At 46.8% G+C, this 22,901-nt stretch overlaps 2 protein-coding genes and 3 long non-coding RNA genes across 7 annotated transcripts in view; 2 read left to right on the top strand and 3 right to left on the bottom strand.

Moving 5' to 3' along the window:
* NWD1 (NACHT and WD repeat domain containing 1) overlaps positions 1-9,591 on the bottom strand; it is an 11,651-nt gene extending 2,060 nt beyond the window's left edge. The window contains 18 exon segments of the mRNA XM_074565902.1: positions 265-419; positions 777-867; positions 1,173-1,445; positions 1,598-1,794; positions 1,966-2,091; positions 2,535-2,732; positions 3,207-3,322; positions 3,324-3,369; positions 3,830-3,947; positions 4,431-4,590; positions 4,760-4,897; positions 4,899-4,961; positions 5,375-5,768; positions 5,771-6,646; positions 6,969-7,257; positions 8,505-8,587; positions 8,590-8,620; positions 9,336-9,591. Of these exon segments, the coding sequence (XP_074422003.1) occupies positions 265-419; positions 777-867; positions 1,173-1,445; positions 1,598-1,794; positions 1,966-2,091; positions 2,535-2,732; positions 3,207-3,322; positions 3,324-3,369; positions 3,830-3,947; positions 4,431-4,590; positions 4,760-4,897; positions 4,899-4,961; positions 5,375-5,768; positions 5,771-6,646; positions 6,969-7,257; positions 8,505-8,587; positions 8,590-8,620; positions 9,336-9,488 (3,507 nt within the window). The 5' untranslated portion in view covers positions 9,489-9,591.
* The window catches only part of LOC141734312 (uncharacterized), a 15,447-nt gene extending 2,531 nt beyond the window's left edge, over positions 1-12,916 (top strand). The window contains exons 2-5 of the long non-coding RNA XR_012584497.1: positions 4,353-4,559; positions 5,268-5,451; positions 6,214-6,365; positions 12,746-12,916. This is a non-coding gene — a long non-coding RNA (uncharacterized LOC141734312). The remainder of the gene's footprint in view (positions 1-4,352; positions 4,560-5,267; positions 5,452-6,213; positions 6,366-12,745) is intronic.
* LOC141734311 (uncharacterized) lies at positions 12,313-14,864 on the bottom strand. The gene is made up of 3 exons (XR_012584496.1): positions 14,676-14,864; positions 14,482-14,527; positions 12,313-14,404 (listed from the first exon to the last, which is right to left on the bottom strand). It is a non-coding gene; the product is annotated as an uncharacterized LOC141734311 (long non-coding RNA).
* Positions 14,865-16,281: 1,417 nt separating this feature from the next.
* On the bottom strand, positions 16,282-22,852 carry TMEM38A (transmembrane protein 38A). Of its 3 annotated transcripts, none has more exons than XM_074565899.1 (6): positions 22,679-22,852; positions 20,397-20,553; positions 19,635-19,819; positions 18,914-19,001; positions 18,693-18,810; positions 16,282-18,387 (listed from the first exon to the last, which is right to left on the bottom strand). In XM_074565899.1, the coding sequence occupies exons 2-6, from the start codon at positions 20,540-20,542 to the stop codon at positions 18,166-18,168; spliced, it is 759 nt and encodes a 252-aa protein (XP_074422000.1). In that variant the 5' UTR covers positions 20,543-20,553; positions 22,679-22,852; the 3' UTR covers positions 16,282-18,165. The 3 variants fall into 3 exon arrangements, with proteins under 3 accessions (XP_074422000.1, XP_074421999.1, XP_074422001.1); XM_074565898.1 differs by having other exon boundaries at positions 22,668-22,845; XM_074565900.1 differs by lacking the exon at positions 22,679-22,852 and adding an exon at positions 21,385-22,167.
* On the top strand, positions 21,992-22,372 carry LOC141734314 (uncharacterized). Its single transcript, XR_012584498.1, has 2 exons — positions 21,992-22,130; positions 22,222-22,372. It is a non-coding gene; the product is annotated as an uncharacterized LOC141734314 (long non-coding RNA).
* Positions 22,853-22,901: the final 49 nt, after the last annotated feature.

A 22,901-nucleotide genomic window follows, 5' to 3' on the forward strand; every position in this document is an offset into this window, starting at 1 on the left:
CTGGCCCTCTGAATTGATAGTGCTCTCCACTCAGTGTCAAAAATAAAAGAATGGGAAGGCCTGAAGCAATAAAGAGAAGGGTCAATGGTCATCATCTTTTTAGAAGTGTGGCAGTACTAGAAGCTTCTTCAGAACTGCAAATCCAACCCCCAAACAGGTTGCTGGGGATCAAGACGACCTCCTAATTGTATCGGGGCCGTATTCTGTAAGCTGGATTTGTAAGAGATTCTTCTGATAGGGAAGCTGCCCAGCTTTCCTTCCTACCTGGATAGATGCAGCCTGAGAACCAGTAACAATAATGTCGTTGCCAGCAGAGATAACAGCCGTTTGAACTGCTCCTTCGTGTTCCAAATCTGCTGCTAGGAACCTGTGGAATCCCTTTGAGTCTGCCAGGTACACTCGCACATATTCCTCAAAGCCTAAAACGATAAAATGTTAGTTACTGATTTATTGAGCAGACGAAGTCTCTAATCCCCTTCAACACCTTACGCATATGATTTAATTCCTGTATTTAAAGGCAAGCCCAAAAAGTAGCTTAGAAACCCTAAAAAATAATCATGCCAGCTTAAGTCCTTTTCACTACTTACATCTCCCTTACTCCCTTGAGAAAGGGCTCCTGGTACGCAGGCAATGTTCTGACTTCACAAAGAGAATTTCACCCAATCTTTTTTACCCCTTTAAGCACAATAGTTAAATAAGGCCAGGCTCATGGGAAATTCCACAAGCTGGAGAGCAGCTACTACCAACACTTTCCAAAGGACTGGGTGCTACTGAACCTGCAGCAAGAATGGACTCGTCTTCTGATGCCACCACAAAGCAAACCCTTCCAGGAAGCTTCTGCAGCAGACTGTTTCCATCAGAAGAGATCTGAAAAATAAGGCAGGAGTAAGACATGAATCTGGGATAGCTGAGCTGCCTCTCTCATGAAAGAAACAGGATCGATTAGCAGTGAAACTTAATTTGGCCGCATGATATTGGGCAGGGCTATAAGGCGCAGAAGGGTGGAAGGTGTTATGCTTGTCTGTTTGGGAACTAGGATATGGAAGTCTGAGGAGGATGCTCTATTCAGAATGGAGAAGGAGTGCCCATTGGTTACCAGATTTGTTGTCTGGCTTCTTGATATAAAAAAATATAAGAAATACTCTAAGAAGGTTAAACAGATAGATGTGTACCATGGATAGAGATCCCCTACTAAATCCCACTGTCATCTTCCCTTGCTTCTGGATCAGAACGCTGGATGTTGGTGTTTCTTCCTGTAGCCCTGACAGCTGACGTTTTGATCTCAGCTCGCCAGTGTTGCTGTTCCACAGGCTCAGCGTTCCTCCTTCGGACACAGTCATAATCACCAGCTGTGGGCCAGATACTGCAGAAAACATCCATGTGTCTGACGCCTCTCCAGAAATCTGGAAGATGAGTTCTGCTGTCTCCAGGTGCCAAGCATTGACCTAGTAAAGAGGTGGCAAAAGAGATAGGAGCAGCAAGGAGTGAGGTAGCTTCTGTCCTACAACCTTCGCGATTGTGGCTGTAACTTCTAAAGTTCTTGTTCTTTTGGCATACTTTAAGTCAAAGACTGCTAGTCTTTGCCATACTGCCACGCCTTAGTATCTGAGGAAGAATATACAATCATGTGCCCCTCATCCACATGAAGGTGATGTGAGGGCAGTTCTTCGATATGCGTATCCCGGATAATAAACCTTGCTCTGCCAGAAATCAAATTCCGGATGCGCAGACTGTGATCCATGGCAGCTGAAACAGCAGAGGTCCCTTTTCCAAACACTTTCACACACCTCAGCTATAAAATAAGAGGAGGATTTGCAAAATGAGGGATTCTCAGTGTGTTCAGCACCAGGGAGAATACTGGCAGCTAGGAGGTGTCTGTGTGCCTACAGCTCAAGGATCGCCAAGCTGTCAGAGCTCTTTTCAGATGTGAAAAAAGCTTTCCAGTCATAAAACGTGGAGAAGGCTCACCGGAGTGCCCAGGAAGGACATGCAGCATCTCAAGAACTTCCATATTCCAGACAAACATTGCGCCATCCTGGGAACCTGCCACCAGCAGCCGGTGATCAGAACTAAGTGCCATCACTGTGACGCCTGCCATGACAGACAAAGAGGAGAGGCTGATCTTGAGACCACAGACAGAAAAGCGACATTCTGAGATTGTTAATATGCCGTGTTTCCCCAACTGGAACCCCCCTGTGCTGTCTGAACCCTGTAGTCTGTGCCAGGAGCAAGATTAGGTTCCCTCAGACATATCTAGGTCAGTGTGTGCTTTTGTTGTCCTGACGACAAAATGACCCACTTTATCCTCATTTGTTGAAGCAGTCACGAATGGGACTGGTGCATGACTGAGCACAAAGGCAAATGGACCTTTATCCTGCCTTTGTGTAAGCTCACAGGCAAAACCGTCTTTCTACGGAAACAGATGTTCTCTCCTTCTTGCTCTGCTTATGTATTATGTTTCTTAGATCTTATTCAGAAGAGATGAATGATTTGATGTATTCTTGGGCTGTATCTGTCCCCAGGACTGACCCTACCTTCGAGGAATCCGGTGAGCATGGTGTGTAGAGGCCCACCAGGTGGCTGGAGAAATCCGCAGAGTGGAATGAGAACAGGATAGGGACAGACGCTGCACCGGCTTAGACACTGCTGGCACAGCTTCGCGATTACCGCCGGGTAGGAAGGCACGAAAGAAAGAAGCCTGGCCAACATTTCTGTGTATATTATACTCACTCCTAGGAGGGCAGAGACAAAAAAGCATTTTGGAACATGTCTGTGGCTAGGAACTTGAACAATATAGGGAAGGCTACAGCGTAAAACATGGGCAAATGTAATGGCGTGGCAGGATTTTTCCCGTGAGGGAGGAGTGGGTATTCTGAGAAGACGGCGGAGCAGCACTCTGTACCCTCCCATCTAGTTGGCTTTACAGCTGCAAGGGAATCCAGATCGCCAACAGGTGCTTCTACTAGCCGTGGGGCAACAGGCGCTTTGGCCTAATCAAATAGACAAAATGTCTGTTGGCAAAGAAGAAACTCAGCTTCCCATACCAGCATGAGGCATTTATGAGTCTTTTAATGGATCCCAGAACAGAGAATTTTGTCACTGGTTGTAATTCCTTAGAAAAGTACTTTTACTTGGAAAGGAAAATTCCAGTTCTTTCCTCTGGTAAACACTTGTGTCACACTCCGTCACTCTGACATAGCTGTTACCTTCAGGGCTGCGTACGCTGCTGAGTGCAGGCTTCAAAAGGAGAAGCGTCTCCTGCACAAGGCGTAGTTCTGGACAAGGGATGCATTCAGTACACATGGCAAAGTCATCAACAACACTCTATTCCAGAGGCAATTATTTTACAGCTGATCCAGTTCATATTCCCTGCAGAAAGAAATACTATTAGTGCAGAGAACATCAGCCCTGAGAATGCACAGTTAGCCTGAAAAGACTGAGATTAAAAAATGCTTTTTTGGGGAGGAAGGGGATAGAAAGATTAACAGACACCAGCAGTGGAACTAGGACTCATTTGCTGAGGAAGTGGAGGGCTCCCATTGTCACAGTTCCTTCTTTAGCCTCTTAAATGATTTATGTATTTTTTCTGAGTTGTTAGGGTATTTTATATTTTTCTTTTCAGCATTTGGAGGATCTAGATCATTTCTTTCAGCTACTAAAGGAGTGTGTGATAATTCTAGGATAACAGTTTCTAAAAGTTACCTTATTTCTCTTTTTCAAGCATCCTTCTCGCAGCGGTTATTGATACTGTGCTGAAAGGTTGTGATTCTCACCTGTGGCTGTAGGCGTGAAGCATGCCTCTGCAGAGCACCGTATACCCAGTCCTTACCCAGCACATCCTGGTTTAGCTCCTCAATTCGTCCAGCATTAAGTAAATGAAATGGCAATTCACTCAACTTCCTCAGATTTGGAACAGTATCGGAGAACCAGAGGGGCTGAGGGGCTACCTAGGAGTAACCAGAACAGTGGATTTGAGACATGGCTTGTGAATTAATCTGCTTTCACAGCTTCAGTGCCAGATGGTATCTCATGGTATGCCAGACAGCACCTCCAGGACTTTCATTGTTTTCCTGTTAGTAGGAAATGTTTTTCATGGGTCTAAATTTCTTTTGCTTAACCTAAGGCAGGCTGCCTTTCTGCAGATGTGAATAATAAATTACTTCCTTCCTTTTTGCAGTAGACTGCGTGACAAAGTTTGTAAATGACTGTAGATCTCCTTGGCTAGAGGTGCCTGTTTAAAATACATATCTATCTATATGTCTGTGTGTGTATATATATCTATATATCTTTGTCATTGTTGAAAGCACTGAATAGTGTAAATTACTATTATTTCCATTGTCTTCTCATTTCAGAGCCCGTGCAGCAATCTGGAGAGACAGAGCCCTAGTCCAGAGCTTAAAGGTATGGAAATGCCTGCTGATATTCATCACCTTCCTGTCGGCATTCAAAGTCCTGATAAGGTGCGGCAATGTACGAGGTTTCTTCATTCCCCAGCTCCAAGTCCCCTTGAAGAAATCTGCCAGGAGAAAATGCCTCTTGATTTGGTCTTGTTTTGACAGGTAACGATTCTGCACCATTTCAACGAATTGCCTGGGAAGGGGAAAAAGTGACAGATGTACTGGAACAGGGAGCTAGAGCTGGGTGTTTTCTAGAGTCTCAGCACTGACAGAGCTTAAGAATGGAGAGGAGTAGAAAGCCCTGGGTGGGAACATCCCGTACTCAGAGGTTTGGCTTCTCGTTCTCTGCCCTCTAAGGGTACCCGTGTGCAACGCAAAGAAGGGTGAAGCCATCTGCCTTCCGTTCTGCCAGGCGCTCTCCCAGGTCGCTGCATAGCCGTGCCCAGTGGAGAGGAGGAAGGCGCAGGATAGTTTTACTTGAAGGAAGGTGGCAGTGGTGGATCTCTGAGAGCTTCATCGTCAAGGGATAAAATGTCCTTCAGCTCCATGTCTGACAGCCCATTTCTGCAAGTGAAGTGTGATATATGAAAGGAAATTATTTATCCTTCTCCTTACTGTTACACTGATATGCGTAGTGGGAGGGTGAGTCGTTTCTCTGGCAGTTCAAAAGTACTAGTCACCAAAAATCACTAGCTCACAAGCATACATGGCAGTCTCAGCTGAGAGTTTAGACACTGGATAAGCCACGGAGATCGAGTTCCTTTTCCAAGTAATCCCAGAACATCTCCCTTAAAGACAATATTTTAAGTAGGCTGCCAGGTATGTGAGGAATGTTATGCTTGCTAAATATACGTATGAACACATTCACAGGCTCAAAGAACTGAGAGCTTTGACTCCATTTGGCTGTGTTAAGACAGAGATTCCTTATGAAGAGCGGGAAATATGGGCTGTTGCATTAGAGATACAGCAGTACTCGCCGTGAGGAAGCAGTATAGCCAAGCACGTGAGCCACAAGGACTGTGCCGTGTGACTTTTCCAGTCTCTCGCACAGACGGTGAGTGGCGTCCCGGGCTGTGCTAGCAATCACTAGTTCTGAAGGTGAAGTGTAAGATGCCCATTTTCTGGCCTCATGGGAGGCCAGCTTGAAGAGCAGGGCTTGACCGCCACTAGGGAAACTCTGATGGAAATAGGCCTGTTGAGCTGGGCTTAGCCATCATCTGTCTGACGCTAAGAGCGTCTCTAGCATCTCCTCACCTTCCTCACTGGATAGGGGTCCTACTTCGAAGTACGCTTCAGCCTCAGGCACAGGATGTTGGAGAGCTTTCAGAGTATCAGGCTCTCCTGTGGAAACGGAAATGACAATGTGGACTTTGGAGGGCAATCTGTAGGGAGCCAGTGGAATCTGTGAGCACCATCCCCAGGAAGCAATCTCTCCAGAGAGTCCAGGAACATCACCAGTGTCCGTGTGCCACAGTGGGAGACGGTGAGGAGGAGTTTATTGAGGAACAAGACCAAATCACTGCAAGCTTGTTTAGTCTGGGTTGGAGGCGGTGGCAAATCGAATGCTAAACACACTTGGAGTCAAATGTCCCTCAGCAGGCTGCGAATGGCAGAACTGAGCTGGGATGTCCCCATCAAACGAATCACAACTACGCTGTCTTGCCCTAAAACAGCTTGCACCTGCTCAGAGAGTTTGCACATCACAGCTGTTTTTCCACAGCCAGGTGGCCCATAAAGGATGAGGGTTGTGTGGGTTTTATCATTGTTCTGCCTAACAGAGTGAAAAATGTTATCCAGTAAATTCTGTCTCCCACAGAAAAATCTGCAGTTCTTCAGGCACAGAGCTGCGTGGTGGCTCAGCTCCTGCAGAAGTCGCCCTGGCTCCTCACTGATCTGTCCTCAATATCAAAGATTCTCTAAAACCTGGTGATTAGCGACAGCAGTGAACTGCTCACAAAGTTGTTTCAGGTATTTATTATTCTCCTTGCACTGAGGGTTCCCGGAGTCTTTACTGCATGCTAGTGTGTGTACTTTGAGGTGTTCAGGATAATGGCTTGCCATTTTTGCTTTAAGGTTGCTGGGCAGCTGTTTTGCTTCACTGTCCAGATTGTCCTCTTTTTCTAACAGCTCACTGGTTGTCCCTTGTCCAGTTTGTGTGTTGGGATCCTCAACCTCTCTGAGGAATACGAAAGCCCCTGGGTTGCTCTGCCAGGTATTGAGGAGACCCTGTTCAATCTCCCATTCAATCACTAGAAAGAAAAAGACAGGAAAAGGGGAGACGTGAGCATTCAGTTTCAGAGTAGAACGCAGGAAAAGCCATCCATCAACATTAATGTGACATCCCTTGGTCCTTCTGTACTTCACATGGTGCTAGCAGGTCAGCATTCCCCGTGTCCTCTGAGTTAGGCACGCTGCTGGATGCGGTCAGGGAGACGGGGGCGGGGGGGGAAAGGATAAACGTTTCTGTCTGGTGTATTACTGTTTGCTAGTCAGCACAAACCTCCCTCCTCTGGATTCAGGATATGGCAGGTAGTTAGTCTCCTTCCCTGCATCTTTCCTGCCAGAACACACCTGATTTGTGGTAGCGGTGCCTCTGCTCCGGGTCCAGCAGCCTGCACCTCTCTGCCTTCAGGGCGGCCAGGCACAGCGCTGATGCCAGGCGTCCCTCCAGGCGATGCCAGGCCTGCCCGGCAGCCGGCTGCAGCACGTAGCAGGCGGGCAACGTGTTCTCATCCCGCTGGTACCACTGTGTCAGGAGCTGGGCAGAGTCCCCGGGCAGCTGCAGAGTTAGGGCCTCAAATTCCTTCTTGGCAATGAGCCGAGGCGCGGGCTGGTGCCCACAGTGGTCCCCCAGGAGTCCCTGCAACAGGCAAAAAAGGTCTGGCATTCAGGCACTGCTTCTGCGGTGACAGCTGGGATGTGGACTGGCTGCGTGCCTCAGCACCCAGGATTGCCAGGGAGGGCTGCTCGGAAAACCTGCTGGTAACCACAGCGCCCTGGTGGCTTCCATGTCGGATGGGGACAGCCAGGCAGAGTCCCAGCCTGCCCCACGGTCGGCGAGAAGCAGCTTTACAGCAGCTGTCAAACCTTTGAGGCTGGCTCTACTGAGATTTCTAGGCACGGGCTGAGAACCAGTCTGAGGAAGACGCTGCCTGAGTGCCTGCTAGTGCCATCTGCATATGCAAATGGTGCTGATAACAGAGGTGTGAGCTGCGGGGAGCTCCTGGGTGCAGCAACGCTGTGGTGAAGCTCTTGTGGTCTCTGCCTCTCTGTTGCTGTCTCTGGGGGAAGTGTCTCAGGAGAAATCAGGCACAACTTACACAAATACTTAATTGCTTATTTATTTACTTGTGCTTTCAAATATGCCCCCCGGGACTGCATACTTATTCTCTTTGTTCAGCAAAACTTTCTTTCTCTCTTTCTAAAACCAAAACAACCTGAGGAAGCTAAAGTGTCTCAGCCTCCTCTCCCCTTCTGCAAGGCTTAAAGTTCTGGGTGTGGGGTTCTGTTCAGGGCTGTCACCAAAGCGCTCCAAGGAAGCTGAGGTGGGCTGCTGCCATGGGGAGCTTTCAGGGCTTAGAAGGAGTGATCGGAGGGATCCGAGTGGGGCAGAAGCATGGAAGAGGTATCAGCTTGCAGTGTGACACCCTGCTCTGTCCCTGCTGGTTGCTATGGCATTTTCATTTCTGGTTCTTTGCGTGAGGAATTTGTATTTATTCCCTAGTTACTGAGAAAACCTGCTCAATATTGAGGTATTGGGCAGGGAGCAAGCTTGCAGCAAGAGCTTCTTGCCTTATGTGTATCTCCATCTGCCTCTTATAGCCGCTAGTTAATACACACAGCCCTGTTACCTTCTGCTCTGAAGAGACTCTCTGTTCAGGGCTGGACTCTGTGTGTGTCTGGGGGGGCTCCTTTTGTCTTTTAGGGACTCCTGGCAGTTATTGACACCTCAGCCCCATCAGCTAGCTGCTTCGTGAAGCTGCTCAGGCAGGCTAATTACTTTGGAAAACCACCGTGTTGTCCAGTAGACCTTTGAGTGTGTGCGGCCCGCTCTGTGTCTCACTTTAGCCACAGGGATGGAGTACGCACCGCAGTGCTGGCACTTACGATGATGGTGGGACCAGCTGACAGTTTCTGACAAGCTTTGATTTCCTCCAGAGAGAGTTGTGTGTTTCTGTGATCGGAGTCTACAAGCTCAGAATACCCCATCTCAAGTCAATTACCTGCACAAAAATATTTTTTTTAATATTCTTAGACTCATCGATACGATCATAAAAACAGTGACGTGGGAAAACTAAGTCATTCTATCAGGTTTAATTTTTAGGTCAGTCTGAACACTAGTGGTATGCAACTTTGATTACTGGGACTCTGCGAGAGACACTGAGATATTCCAAATCACTCGGTAGGGATTTCTCTCTCCTGTGAAAGGCTTGGGATTTGGACCATGGATGACCAAGTAAGCAACTTAGTCTTTCAGGATAAGGAACCTCAAGACTGTAGGTTATTTGCTGCAATATTTCGAGCCTATCTTCTATCATAGAAGAGAAGGATACCCCACATTTCAATAGCCCCTTTTATGCTAGAGTTCTGTGCTAATTAGTATAATTAGGACTAGCTCAACTACCCCTGTAGTATACCCAGTGGAATTTATCCACGGAACTTTTTTTCCAATTGAACACAGAAACAAAAGGATGATGATACACCTGTATCCATGTGTCCAAGTGCTTGAAGACGGTCAGCCACCTAACTCTGGAAATCCATACAGCTCAAGCACAGAACTATACTTAATACAAAAGTTCTAGGAAATCAGTACAGCAGTATTTGACTCCTAGGAGGCTTCTGAAGAGATGAAAAACCTATGACCATTTCGGAGGCTTTTCCTCCATCACATATTGTGGTGGCCTTAGGACAAGGATAGACAGGAGAGAAGTGCTTTACCTCAAGCATTAGGCTGTGTTTCTGGCAGAAGGCCTGTGCTGCGGGGTGCGCTTTCTCCAGGAGGGTCTCTCTTTCCGCAGCCATGTCTGCATGGAAGGATTTGTGCAGCACACCAGAAGTTAGGAATTTGGAGCCGGGTTGTCTCCTTGTCATTCTAGACCTTGCACTGAAGATGCGGTCGGTGTTGCTATCATCTCATCTATGCCGAGTTTCATATAGATGGCATTGTGGTTAAGTCTTGTAAAACTGTGGTTTCCAGATGCTGCAAGGCTTGTGCCCGTTACTGATGCGAGTGCATTTTCAAGGTTACATACCGGCTTGTCACACTGTGGTTTTATTTATTAATATGGAAGCTCTGTATCTGGAAATTTTGGATTGCATAGTTACAGAATACAATACAGCAGCACCGCTCCAGAAAAATATACTTCTTACATCTTTCTGTGGCAAATCCATCCTGTTTTAGGACCACTCAGCCACACTGTTGGCCATCTCGGCAGTGATAAATAGCCACAATAAGAGGCAATTCTACCCACAGGGAATCTTTTCCTACAGAGTCAAGTCTTGAAATTTTTATGGCCGCTTGCCCTGCTGTGCTTTTTACAAGAGAGATTACCACTTTCTAGAAAAATCCTGGTGACGCCTTTTAAGTGACATATTCACGGAATTAAACAACAAACTAGGTAAATTTAGGGTAAATTAAGAGGACAAACCAGGTAGGAGAAAAGGTTAGCACAGATATGCACACGAACACAAGCGTGTGTGCTCACGCCCCGCACCCGCATGCACGCGCCCTCTCCTGCGCACTGATCTTATACTCATGGATACTTCTCACACCTGCAAAATTAAAAGACGTGGAGAATATAAAAGGTGTTTTTCTATTTACATATGTTTTATCATATGAGATTATTATTTCTTCAGAACTGGAATATTTGCTACCCGAAATTATGTACAAATTCATGGCACTCCATAATCATGTGATAAAGTAGTACAAGAGGGAACGCTAAAATTAGGGTGGGGAATGGCTGTATCTGCAGCTTTCCTTGGGACTGTTCTAAGTGAAAAGTGATCACTGATGAAGTCTGTGCCAGCGTCAGATGAGGAAAGGGCTCCCTTGGGTTAGGAATTATCATGTCTGCCCTGCTGCCCAGCGGGGAGCAAGCACTTGTAGCGTAATACCCCTGGAATAATTCATTAGCTCTCACCAAGGTTGCAGTAGTTACGGGAAGTCCTTGTGTCGCTTTACTCTCCAGCCCACACGAATTCCAAACCTTACTGTGAGAGTGTTTAACTTATAACCCTGTCTCCTGCTGAAAATCCAATCACAGGTCACATCCTTCATCCCCAAACGGGTCCTGAAAACACATGAGATCTACCACAACTTGGGCAGGTGTTGTAGGTAAAATCTTAACACTAGCTGTGTCCTTCTATGGCCACTAATTTCAGTTTGTCTGTAGTTCTGACACGTTCCTTCCAGAAACCGCAATGGTAACGATTTCTGTAAATGCTGACCCGTCTGCTTCGGCTGGAAACACCTCGCTGTCCGAACAGCGTGTCATCGCCTTACCTCCTGCTGGAGGAGATGCTGCAGTGCTTGCTTTCTTTGGAAGGCATTTTTTTGTGGAATTGAGAGCCTGTCTAAGCCTATGGTTTCTTATTTAAAGATGGAGAGAGAGCGAAGGATTTTCAGAAGAAGGGGAAACTGAGTTTTGTAATTCCTGAAAATCTGAGTCATTGCTGCCCACTGCCAGTTACCACTTCAGGAGCTCAGGCTGGCAACTGTGTCCCAGTAGGCAGAGGAAGTGGGAAATATTTGGATATTGTCCAAGAAGAGAAGTTCTGCACAAATATTTCTTGCTGTTGGAGTGGCGGATGGGAAGCAAATGTGTGTTGCCCAGGGATTCGGGAGAACCTGCGAATTTTGCTGCCGTTTGTGCAGAGGCATCGCGCTGCAGCAAGCCGAGGGTGAATTTGGCTTCACTGCAAATGCCATTAGTTCCTGAACTAATGCAGAATTCTGCCATCGCTGACATGTTTTAAGTGCGAATCGGGTGTGCCAGAATAAAGCTGTATATAAAACGCAGCAGATTACAGGCGCCTTCGCTTTCAGATGAAGCTGCCAGCTTACAGCTTTTCTGCTCGGCACAGCAGCCTCACCACATGGCAAGGCTTTGCAGAGTCTAGCAGCGAGAGCGCCTGATGCATTCGGCAGCTTCTGGGCTTTTCAGCTTATTTACCTGCAAAAACTGAGCTGATGAAGATTCGGACCAGGCTGGAGGGCTGGAAAGGAAGCGGAACCATCTTCCTGCAGAGAAGATCCTGGCGTGTATGTGGGCTGAAGCTCATGCTGCTCTCTGTGCTCCCCGAGCTCTCCTCCGCAGAGACCGCTCGTTAGAGAGGAGATGACTAATGGCAGTGACACCGGTGACAGCGGTGCCTCTCTGCAGAAAGCTGGCTTGCTCCTTCTTTTGAGGAAAGCCTGGGGAAGTTCCAGCTACTTTGACAGGGAGAGTAGGGATGGTTGACTGTCTGCACTGAGATGCGGTGAAACTTCAGCGCATGCTGGAGCGATCCATCTGTGTTTGAGGAGGACAGATATCTCTATAGCAACCAGTGTTTGTCACTTGGGCAGGATCCCCAGGGTCTCTTTCTAAGCACTAAATGTGCTCCCTATCAGGTGCTGTACACCTGAGGTCCCTTTGTTCACTACCCTTGAATATTTTAGAGATAATTATCTCTGTATTTCAGCATCACGTAAGCCTCCTAGTACTAGTATCCTTTATGGTTCAGACACTCAGCCATTTAAAGTAGGTTTCTTAACACCCAGGGAGTATGTCGGTGCCCTGATGCTATTTGCCTTCTGTCAAGTTGTGCAAGAGTGAATTTACTAAAAGGCATTTAAACCGTGCACAATAAATATTTACTTCTTTGTGGCTAGGTTTGGACCAGGGTACCATGCCCAAAAGAGCAGCACATGGGAGAAGGCAGAAAGAAAAATGTAATAATTTACAAAGTCAACAGAGAACAAGTGGAAAAAATAACATCTTTGTCCAAATGTCCTTGGAACGCACAGGGAGAGGAGGCTACTGGTGCAACCATCTCAGCGAGGCCCTAACAGAGCGGGTGTCTCCACCTGACGTTCACGGAGCGTGCTTTTCAGTGTCTTTCTTCCATGCAGGTCTCGTTCCCAACATTCACAGCACGTTGCTATTTCAGTTTGTTTCAGTATGTGCTTCTGTATTTGCTCAGTGTAGCTTTTCCCGTAAGAAATGCTGCTTTCTCCATGCCCTGTGGAAACAGAGATGGTGCTACAGCAGCCGAGCAGATTCACTTGCTCGCAACCGCTTTCTGCTTCCCCATTTTCTCACAGGAGAGCATAATCTATTATTTCTGTGGGGTTTTGCCTTTTTCAGGAAACTGAACCGAGCATGTCAGAGAAAGCCCGTATCAGCCAGAGCAGCTGCTGCAGTTTTTCTGTTTCTCTCATGAAATGAGATTTAAGAGGCCGGTGTCTGTCCTTGTCTGTACTCCCTCTGTATCCCTCTGGCATACAGAGCAATAATTAAAGAAAAATTAGTAATCTGTATTTATGGGTTCCTTTTGCTGACAATACTTGATTAATCTCCACAGTTATCCAGCCAAGTAGGAGGAGATTAACCGACATCCTAATCTGTCATAAATCAAACCGGCAGGGAGACGAAGCATCTTACCTTAAGAGACAACCATTACAGAGAGCCTACATTAGGGTTTAGCCTACATTAGTCTAAATCTAATTTAAGCCAACTTTAGGACTCTAAAGTCGTGGATTTTCAGCCTGTTCTTCACGGCACGGCAATCTGTGATGCGCTACATGCATCTCATGCTGCACGTACCTGTCGTTATTACTGATTGCACCAATTCTTGTCACAAATCAAAGAAAATTAACTCACTCATTGGTTCCAGCGGTTGGTTGCAGTGGGACCAGAAGTCCCCAAACTAGCAGATCTTTTTTTGGAAAGTCAAAATCTACCAGCTCGATTGAGAAGCATCAGGGGCTGGGATAATTGGAAAAGCAGCAGCTTGCTTTCGGCAGGAATGCAGCGCATGTGGTACGCTTTCTGGTGAGCTTTCTGTAATTTGCAGATCAAAACCAAACAAAATCAACCAAGCAAATCTTTTCCAGTGAGATTCTGGATTTCCTCAGGCTATAAAAATGTTCAAGCCTCTAAACATATCAGACCTGTTTTCCTGCATTCCACGTCTTTAGCCTACCTGTACCCTAAAGCTAAGACAGAATCACTGTCTCACACCAATTCTTCCTAATGGGTTACATTTGAAAGCTCTCTACGAAATTTCCTCCCCACGTTCTCTTTTGGAACATACAGGAAACAGATAAGGGACATGATAGAAAATATTATAAATGGTACTTTTTCTAGGGATAGCGTTTGAAGGATGCAAATGCACAAGTGTAAAAGAGAGAGCCCAGACTCAGAGCCACGCCTGATTGTGGATCTTAGCACTATCGGCATCTCCCTTTTGTCAGAAATGTCACTGCAGAGCTGAAGTGAGTAGTAACTGTGCGTCGCGATGGCAGGGTGAGCTCTGGCATGACAGGGGACTGTTTTCTCACCGTCTGTCTGTTCCGTGAGCCATCTTCCCCCCCCCAGCTTGCTCCCGGGCTGCCGCCTCTACAGACCACATGAGAGCAGGATTAAATTCTTAGCTGGGAGGGAATTTTGTGGGTGTTTACCAAGAACGAACCACGCTGTTGGTGTCTGATGAAATCCAAACCCCTTGAACTGGCCTTTCCTTACAGTGGATGGGCACACGGGACAAAGGGGTTCTCCTTGGGGCCAATAGCGAGAGCACCCTAAAGAGGCAGATATCAGCCCTCTGTGCCCGGTGGCGCTCTCGGCTTTGGTATCGATGGTGTATTCTCCCCATTGCTGGTGGTCACCTTCTCAGTGTCCCGTCTTCCTAGTAGAGGTGGAAGCAGCTCGTACAAAATCCAAACTCTCCTTGGCAGCTCTCTGGGAAGTCTTTTATGGATGTATATTCTGATTTCTCATTATTTTGGCAAAGACCTAAAATATCTTGAGAGAAAAAGCCTTGCTGCAGTAAAAAGCTGGGTATCTACAGTCGTAGGGAATGCGTGCTCTACCAGCCCTACCTTCGTACAATCCTCCGCCGTGTGTCTTACAGTAGCCAGTCAGGTCCTTTAAAGAATAGCACGAGAACCATAAAGCAGACAATTATAGCTAAGGGCCCAAATAAAGATGTGCTACTGTGAAATGCATAAAGCTGTAATTTTTAATGCCCCTGTGTGTCCTATGCGCTATTTGGACCCAGACTCTCAGCACTCACCTGGTGCTTTACAGCTTTAAAGCCCCACACAGACATGAAATAGGCTGCGGGAGGAAGCAGGCAGTTGGCAGCTGATCACCTGGCAGGGGTTAAAAGGAACAACTTCTCTGTTGCTCAGGAGATGGCCAAGGTGACATCCGTCTCTATCTTCTGGGTCTTTCCGCTTAGCTGGGTTACCTAATTTGGTTGCTGTTTGGATAAAACATGGAAGAATGTATGTGCTGTCATTAATAATAAAAAGAGGAAAAGGAGAACACTGGTTGCTCTGCCTCGGTGCGCTGTTGGGTTGGCTTTGCCCTTTCTCGCAAAAGCTCTTCCCTACAGAAATTCTTTCCTTTGGCCTCCCATTTTTTTTCCTTCAGTTCATCCACTCTGAAGAATTATTTATGCTTTCTGTAAAATTATCCTGTGGGGTTTTTTTCTACAACCACAGTAAGGGCTGCAGAGCTTTCCCTCTCTGTGAAGCTGATCTTTGACGAGGAAAAAGCTGTAGCCGCTGGGTTTGGCTCACTCTGTGTAAGAGAAAAGGGAAACCTGTCAATCGAGAAGAAATGCTGAGCGCAGCAACTGAAACACTTTGCTTTTTCCATCAGGCAACCAGGGCCTCTTTGAGGATTAAACCTATTGCTAAATTTAGCCACATCTCACTCGAGTTAGTATCAGGAGTTATCAGATCAGAACATCTTTGGAGGGAATGACGTCTGTCCCGTGGAAGTCTAAGCCCTGGCGCGCTCCTCTCGGGCCCTGTGCTGCAGCGCAGTTTGGAGCCGGGGACGTTCCGCGCGGCCAACACAGCGCAGCAGTCCGAGACATCGCAGGGTTTTTCACAGCACATGAAACGCCTGCTCTCATCAGCCTGCTCGTGTTTATCGTTCCGTCTAGCTCCTGAGCAAAATCTGTTCATAACACCGAAACGGGTGTCACAGGAGAGGAGAATGGGTAAACCACGTGAAACTTTCTAGTGCTTTTTTCAGGTTTGCACTGAGCCATTTTTCCCCTGGTTGGGTCATACAGAGACTTTAAATCCCACACTCCAACGTAACTTGTATTCTCAACTGCTCTGATAAATTAAGGAGTATTAATAAAAGTTTCAAAAGCGTTAGATCTGGGGGGAGACAAGTGAAACCCTTCAGAAAATAAACAGACCTTTGCAGGTCCTCATTTAGTGAGCCAGGCAGATTTCAGTTTTAAACAGGAATACTGAAACTCCATGTAAATATGCTGGAATTGTGTGTGTGTGTATTTACCTGTCCCAGGTCAGTGTCCTCCTCCTTCTTGTAGTGACAAAAGGAAAGACAGAATCAACGGTAATAAACACCAAAGGAAGACAAGGTTCCTTATTTCCCTCCCTGAAATCTCAGGAAGTGCCTGGACGACAACACTACAAATACAACAAAAGCAACGGACCTTTTACCATGTTGTTTCCATTTAGAACAGGCTCAGACATACTTGCAGGGCGTATCAACGTCTGATCTCTCTCTTCAGGTAGAATCATTTTGTCATCGGGTCGAGGAGACTTTACGTAGATCAAGGAGCGTGTGGCTTCTGAGACTGGCGAGAGTAAAAGAAACACACCTCTTTCCTCGAGCGACAGTGGACAATCAGAGTCACTTCACAATTTTTATTTGTTGACAGCTTTTATAAAACAAAATTCCCCTTGAATCAGACATCTCATAAAACATTTATAGTCTTGTGCATGCTTGTGATACATCAGGTTTCAGTAGACCAGTATCTGCAAAACCAGACAGCTGAGTTGTCAGGCAGAATTCCTGTCTTCTACTGGAGGGGAGGGAAACTCACAGAATTAAGGCACTGTCAAAACCCAAGCCCACAAATCATTTGACCTTTTGTACTGGCTTTCATCTGCTTGTATACAAGAATATTTTTTTATTTTTAGTTAACCATCAATTCCAGTTTTGAACGGGGACGCACAAAAAAATAAAAACGCTTTTCTTAAATCATCCTATTTATATTCTCAGTTGCAAGCTGACAGCAGCAAACCTTACTGCGAGGGATGGCAACACGCTGCTACACCCCCACACGTGCCATTTTCACCGCAGCGATCCCAGGCCTTGGTGATTACAAAAACCTCAGAAAAAATTCTGGTCTTTTGGGTGCAATGCTCAAGGTGACACTTTTAAGAACAAAATCAGTTCTAAGAACAGCTTAAAACTAGCCTAAAAGCCAGTATTCACTAAGCAGAACATGAACGAACTGACAGGCTCCTCCCTGAGCCAGGCAAGGCATTTCGTATTCTTCACTCATGGGACACTAGCTGCTTTCACAGAGCAGGAGTTTGGCCAAAAGGGACGTAACAAAGGATAATCGATATCTTCAGCTGGTGTGCGTTTATCAGTCCTTTAAAGTAGTTTTAATCAGCTGGTGTGAAATCTGCTTCTTCAGCCCTCATACCTTAATTTGGGAATACAGGAAATATTCCTTCCTGCACCCCGTGAGTGTTCGGGCTGTCCTTCAGCACATGGAAATCAGTGCTGCAAGCACAACCCAGCACATGGCTGGGGGCGTAGGACCATACCTAGAAGTACCCCATTCTCTATACAAAGATGCAACATTTTAAAAAAGCCAGTTTCAGGTCCATTAATTAAGTGCCCTGGCAGTTATAAATAAATAGTAATAAATACTTATTTACACTCACACACCCTTCTTGTATCCCACAGGATTACAAACAGACCAGAACCGTGCTTCTCCCCTGGTTAAATATGATCAGGTTTGAGGTGGGACACGCTATTATTAACAACGTGCAGCAACGCTACCCAACAGTTTAGAATAACAACAGTACCCATACATCGCACTCGGAGCGTTTCACAGCTTCAGAGCTCTTGCAAACACAGACGTAGTTAAGAAAGTGACAATGTTCTGTCCATTAGGAATCAGAGAGAACTTAGGTGAGAGAAACGGAGTTTGGCCAGGACACCAGTCGATGTCCTTATTGCATATAAAATGTCACATTAATTGGAGATATGGCAGATGTGGGAGCTAGGAGAAATTAGATCAGGCTCATATGAGACCATTTAATTTCCTTGAGTATGAAATCCAATTTCCACATTGATTGTGTCTAAACAGTTTGTTGTTTTGGTAGACATCAAAAAGGTCAATGCAAACTCAAAGGAACTTGGGAGTTGCAGGAGCACAGGCCATTACCTCCATTGATAAATAAACACAGAGAAATACATCAATTCTAAATGCTGCACCATAATTGCTGACAGCTTGGGAACTGGCACCCACTTGTCATCCTGGCACAAATCTGCAAATCCCTGAAAACATGATCAGAATAGAGAGACAGAGACCAAGAAGCAAGCAGCGGCACAGAGAGCACAAATGAAATTCAGGGACCCGCCTGGCAGTGTCCTGGCTTCCACCTCTCCTCTGGCGTCTGCGAGAAGGACTGGAGGATAAAGGAGGTCACAGGTGGCTTTGAGACTCAGCTCTGGAAGAATTTTCTTGGCCTATTTACTGTGTGGTTGCTTTTTTATTCAGCTTTCTTTGCTTTCCGTTTCCTTGTGCCTTCATTTAGCTCCTCTTTTGACTTTGCAAGAGGAGGCGGAGGATGGGAAACCTCATGGGAGGCCCCGTGCTGATCATGATGATGACTAGTGTGTCCACTGGAAACAGAGCCAAAGAAAACTGGGCAGATGAAGCTTTCCACCGGAGCAAAAGGCGAGGCGTGAGAGTGAGTTGCCGTCATGAAAACCTGCCATGCAACAGTGAATACTTAAAGATCACATACACCAGCTATGAAATACTAACTAGTAAGGAGCATTCCACTTATCCCAGGTAAAAGTCCCTACTGCTACATGGCTCAAGGCTGTATCACAAGGATCTTCTACCACACTGCCAACACGATGGAGAATTTAGCCTATGATTTCCTGAGAGACCTTCCCTGGTATGCACAACCAATGTCCTCAGTAGTGGCGTAGGAAGGTGAACCCCCCAGTTTGAGTCTATTCTTCCTCTGGTTCTGTAGATGTGTTAGCAGCAAACCTGCTGTAAACTTACCTTGCAAACTATCATGAACATGGTGAAAAAGAAGATGAGGTTGGCTTCAGAGATAGGGAGCCAGCGAGTCTGTTGCAGAGTGAAGAGGACTGTGCCGTACAGACTAGCCTTTGTAGGGCTAGAAGAGAAATAAAGTTTTCCTGAAGGTTTGCATCCAGTTCTGAATGGTTCTTTAAAGTCCACTTTTGGTCTGACAGAGAATTTACAGGCTACCTACTTACAAGGACATGCGAAGAATTTCATTTGTTTCTGGCTTCCAGACCCCACGCAGCAGTTGCTCAAAGTTAGACAATAAGGCAACACCAGAACCTGGGAAACAATAAAAGTGAAGAGCTAGAACTGCCACGCCAGAGGAGAGCTCTGCTGCCTGTTCTAGATCCCCAAGGGATAAGGACAACCTAAGGGGAACACAAGTTTCATGATATTCTTCCCAAATTTAAAAGTTAGCCTAAAATAACAGAGCAGGGCAAGGGCTTTCTAGACTCTCTTATATAAAAGTGTTTCCTGATGCAGGAAAAGGGCATTTGCCTCTGTTCCATTTACTGACGCTCAAAGCCTGCTCCAAACAAAAGCTAAAGGAAAACTGACCAGGCTGTTTCAACACTGACAGAAACCCCCTGAAAAGATCAGGCGAGGCCAGAGGCAATAGAACACAGGAGGAAGAATTCCTGAATTCTGCTCCCATATTTGATAGTGACTCCAGTTCTCCATGGCCCCGTTAAAGTCAGATAATGACTCAACTGACAACCATTCTGCGAGCACGAATAAATACCGGTGTTCTAGGGAACGTGATTGATTGAAGCCAGCTGACCACATCCCCCCACCAGCCTGCTGCCCTGCGCTGAGGGATGTGGTCACCTTAAGCCTCGCTCACAGATCCCCCCATCCCTCCCCGCAGGGCTGGCTGCCTCCCGGCTGCATGAAGAGCATCTCGTGTTTCACCTTTGGCCCAGCCGGTAGCCATCATGATGAACCACCCGTGGTGGTAACGGTGATGAGCATGGTGGACTCCGGCTGCAATTTTGCGAACTCTGACCACCTCCTTCATTGCCACAAAGATGAGCTTCATAGGCAGAAAGCTAACACACTTGTAGAAGAGGTTCATGGGACAGAAGAATATCAAATACCTGGAACAAAACCACAAAGAGTTTAAGGACCCATTTGTTTGTCCTGATCTGGGACGTATAGAGAGGATTAAGAGTGCTGTGGTGTCAGCCTGAATTATGTCAGGGAGAAGGAAATGCTGGGTCTGTCGTGCCAAAGCACATACAACCCAGACGCACCGAGGAAATTAAACTCGGAGTAACTGTGGTTAATTTGTGCACACTTCTCTAACTCAATGAAGAAAGTGCCCCCAAATGTGCCCCTCTTCTAGTCTCTGTGCTATCAGGACAGTGCATGCTGCTCTTGTGGTTTGGCTGCAGTTCAGCCGCGGCAGCTATGAATAGAAATGCCTGGCGATTGGACTGGCCCCAACCCATATAATCAAAGCACTGGACAACCGGTCACAGAAACGGCAAACCAGATCTAGCAATACAAAAGACTCGAAGTCTACCTCACCCCACCTCTTCTTTCCCAGTTAATCCAAGCAAGGTAATACAGGTGTGTGACACAAGCAGAACACCACCCTTCACACCGGCTGGGTTTGTGCACACCCAGCGGCGTCTCGTGCTTAATAAATTAGGTGAAGTGCAAAAGACTCACCAGACTGCTGTGGCCAGGATGACGCTGGAGTTATTGCTGAAGTAATCAATAGGGGATTCTCCAAGTAGCAGATCAGCAAGTATGTAACTTCCAAAGCAGTGCAGCATAGCACAAAGCCAGGAGGCAAAAGGGCTCTTACGAGACATCTCCACGGCTCCTGTGAAGCAAATTCTAACTGAGAAGACGGATTCAGCAAATAAGCTGAAACTTCAAGAACCGCTAAGAAAGAGGCTTGCGGTGCATGTTCTCCAACAAAACAAGTCAAAGAAAAGTGCTTGTAAAACAAAATACAAAAACGTGTACTCTGTGAAGCCTGAACAAATACCAGATACTGTCAAGAAATGCCACGTATGGTCAGAGCTTGCAGGCCCCCCGTGAGGTTTCAAATGAACTGAGTCATTAGAAGCGTATGAATTAGCTACGAGTTTCTCTTCTGCATTTGCTGCTACTTACTGCAATCAGAAAGAACAATTTTCCCCTTGAAATCAATATCTTTTTACACTCTAAAAATAAAATGCATATTAGTACCATTCTCTCCATTGCTTCAACCTAGGTGCCCTCTAGAATTCATGAACAATCTGTTCAGCTCTTTCATTCATAAGATAACCTGTAAGAATAGAACAGTAATTCTTAATCTTTATTTGAGGATTTAAAGATTCTCCCCTGCTCCTGTACTAGTTTGGAAATGCCCTTTGAAAATACAACTAGATACTAAAACAGCGTTACTATTTGGTAATACACGATGGTCTCCTCCCACAACCTCCTTTTGCCTTCTTTTTATTCCTCTAGACATTTTCGTCCACCTCTGTACTTCTTCAAGGAAGTCTCCCAAGAACGTAATTCCTGTAAGATTGTTTCATCACCTTAAACGGCTCCAGAGTCTTTTGTGCAACGTTTCAGATACCAAACTCTGGTCAGTAAGCCAGTAACAGGCAGTCAAAAGAGAGAATGCTAAAACGTTATGTCAACGTTGCTAACAGTGGCCTACCTTAAATAGCAGTAAGTGAATCAGCACATGCTATAACTGACTGCTCAGCCTCTTCCATCCTCAACGACATTTGAACCAGCTGAGAACCCAGTGGAAGCGAGACAGCTGCAACAGCCACGATACGTAGATGGTTCTATAGGAACCTGAAGTTCAGCTTGAGGCTTAAATTTAGTAACACTTGTTTTTCTTTGGCTCCCTGAAGCCATGCTGTCTCCAAGGAGGAAGCAGGACATTCCTGCCCTGGCCCTGATCTGCAGCACAGGAGCTGTGGGATGAGGCAGTGCAGCAATCTAGTGAAAAGCACACCCCAGCCTTACCCAGTCCAACTGGATTACTGGGCTTACGTATTTTTAAAAGCTATTTTCCTAAGGGTTGCCTGTTAAGTGTTCTGTTTGGGACTTAATGCTGGAAGACAGCTGTAAGTGATCGACAGCTGTCGAAAACCCAGCACTTCTGTTTACATGGAGTTTAAATAGAACAGCATGTGGAGCGTACGGCACGGAGATCTGACAACTGCAGCCTTTCAAAATCATTCCAGGGGGGATTTTTCCTTTCCCCTCAGTTACCGGGCAGTTACACTGAGACTGTTCAAAACAGAGCATGAAGAGTATGAACGCTATAAAAATACATAGAGAAGATGGCATTTGGAAAAGGCGAAGGCACAGGCTGCAACAGCGCAGAAAGTGAAAGGCAAGATGCAGATCTGCCGATCTTCACCGGATGAGCCCAGGAGAATGAACAGCAAGGTCAGTTAAGGGGCCTGAGAACCGATTATGGCATGGCCTGGAATGTGGGAAACAATCAGGTTTTACTTACAGCCTTTTTGTGTATAAATAGAAGAGCGTTGCCACAAAAACAGAAAAGCCAAGCAGCTGGACAGAAATGTAATGCTGAGTCCTGGGACAGCAGCAAACTGGTGACTGAACTTAAACACTTCAATGTGTCTGGGATCCAATCTTAAATAAAATGCAAGACATTTTCAAAATCAGAGTGACTAGTTCTTGGGGTTTTTTTCTGCCTTATATTTACACACGTGTCAACCTCTGGAAAAAGCAATGCGGGGAGGCTCACAGCTCCATATCCCCTCACACCACGGCTGCTGACAGCCGACACGGACAAGCACGGATCGGGCGGGCGGGATGACCTGATCCTGCACCAAAAATGTCAGGTTTATACCTCGGAAATCCTGACGGGCACGTGGCTGCTCTTCCCCAGCAGGCCCGTACGGCCCCCGCCGTTCCCGCCCCCGGCCCGGCCCTGCCTGACGGGCTCCCCCGCCTCACCTGGCTCGTACTTGAGGTAGAGGACGGAGACGATGAAGTAGGCCGTGTCGAAGAGCGGGAAGACGGGCAGGGCGGCGAAGGCGGCCGCCAGCTCCCCGAGCTGCAGGGCCCCCGCCAGCTCCATGGCGCCGCGGCAGCGGGGCAGCGCCGGCCGCCCTCCTTCCCTCCCTCCGCCGCTCAGCCCCGGCCCGCCCCCGGGCCCGCCTCCGGAGGGACGTCCCGGGGCGCGGCCTC

This window comes from Larus michahellis, chromosome 23 (genome assembly GCF_964199755.1).
Source record: "Larus michahellis chromosome 23, bLarMic1.1, whole genome shotgun sequence".
In the NCBI taxonomy this organism is placed as follows: Eukaryota; Metazoa; Chordata; class Aves; order Charadriiformes; family Laridae; genus Larus; species Larus michahellis.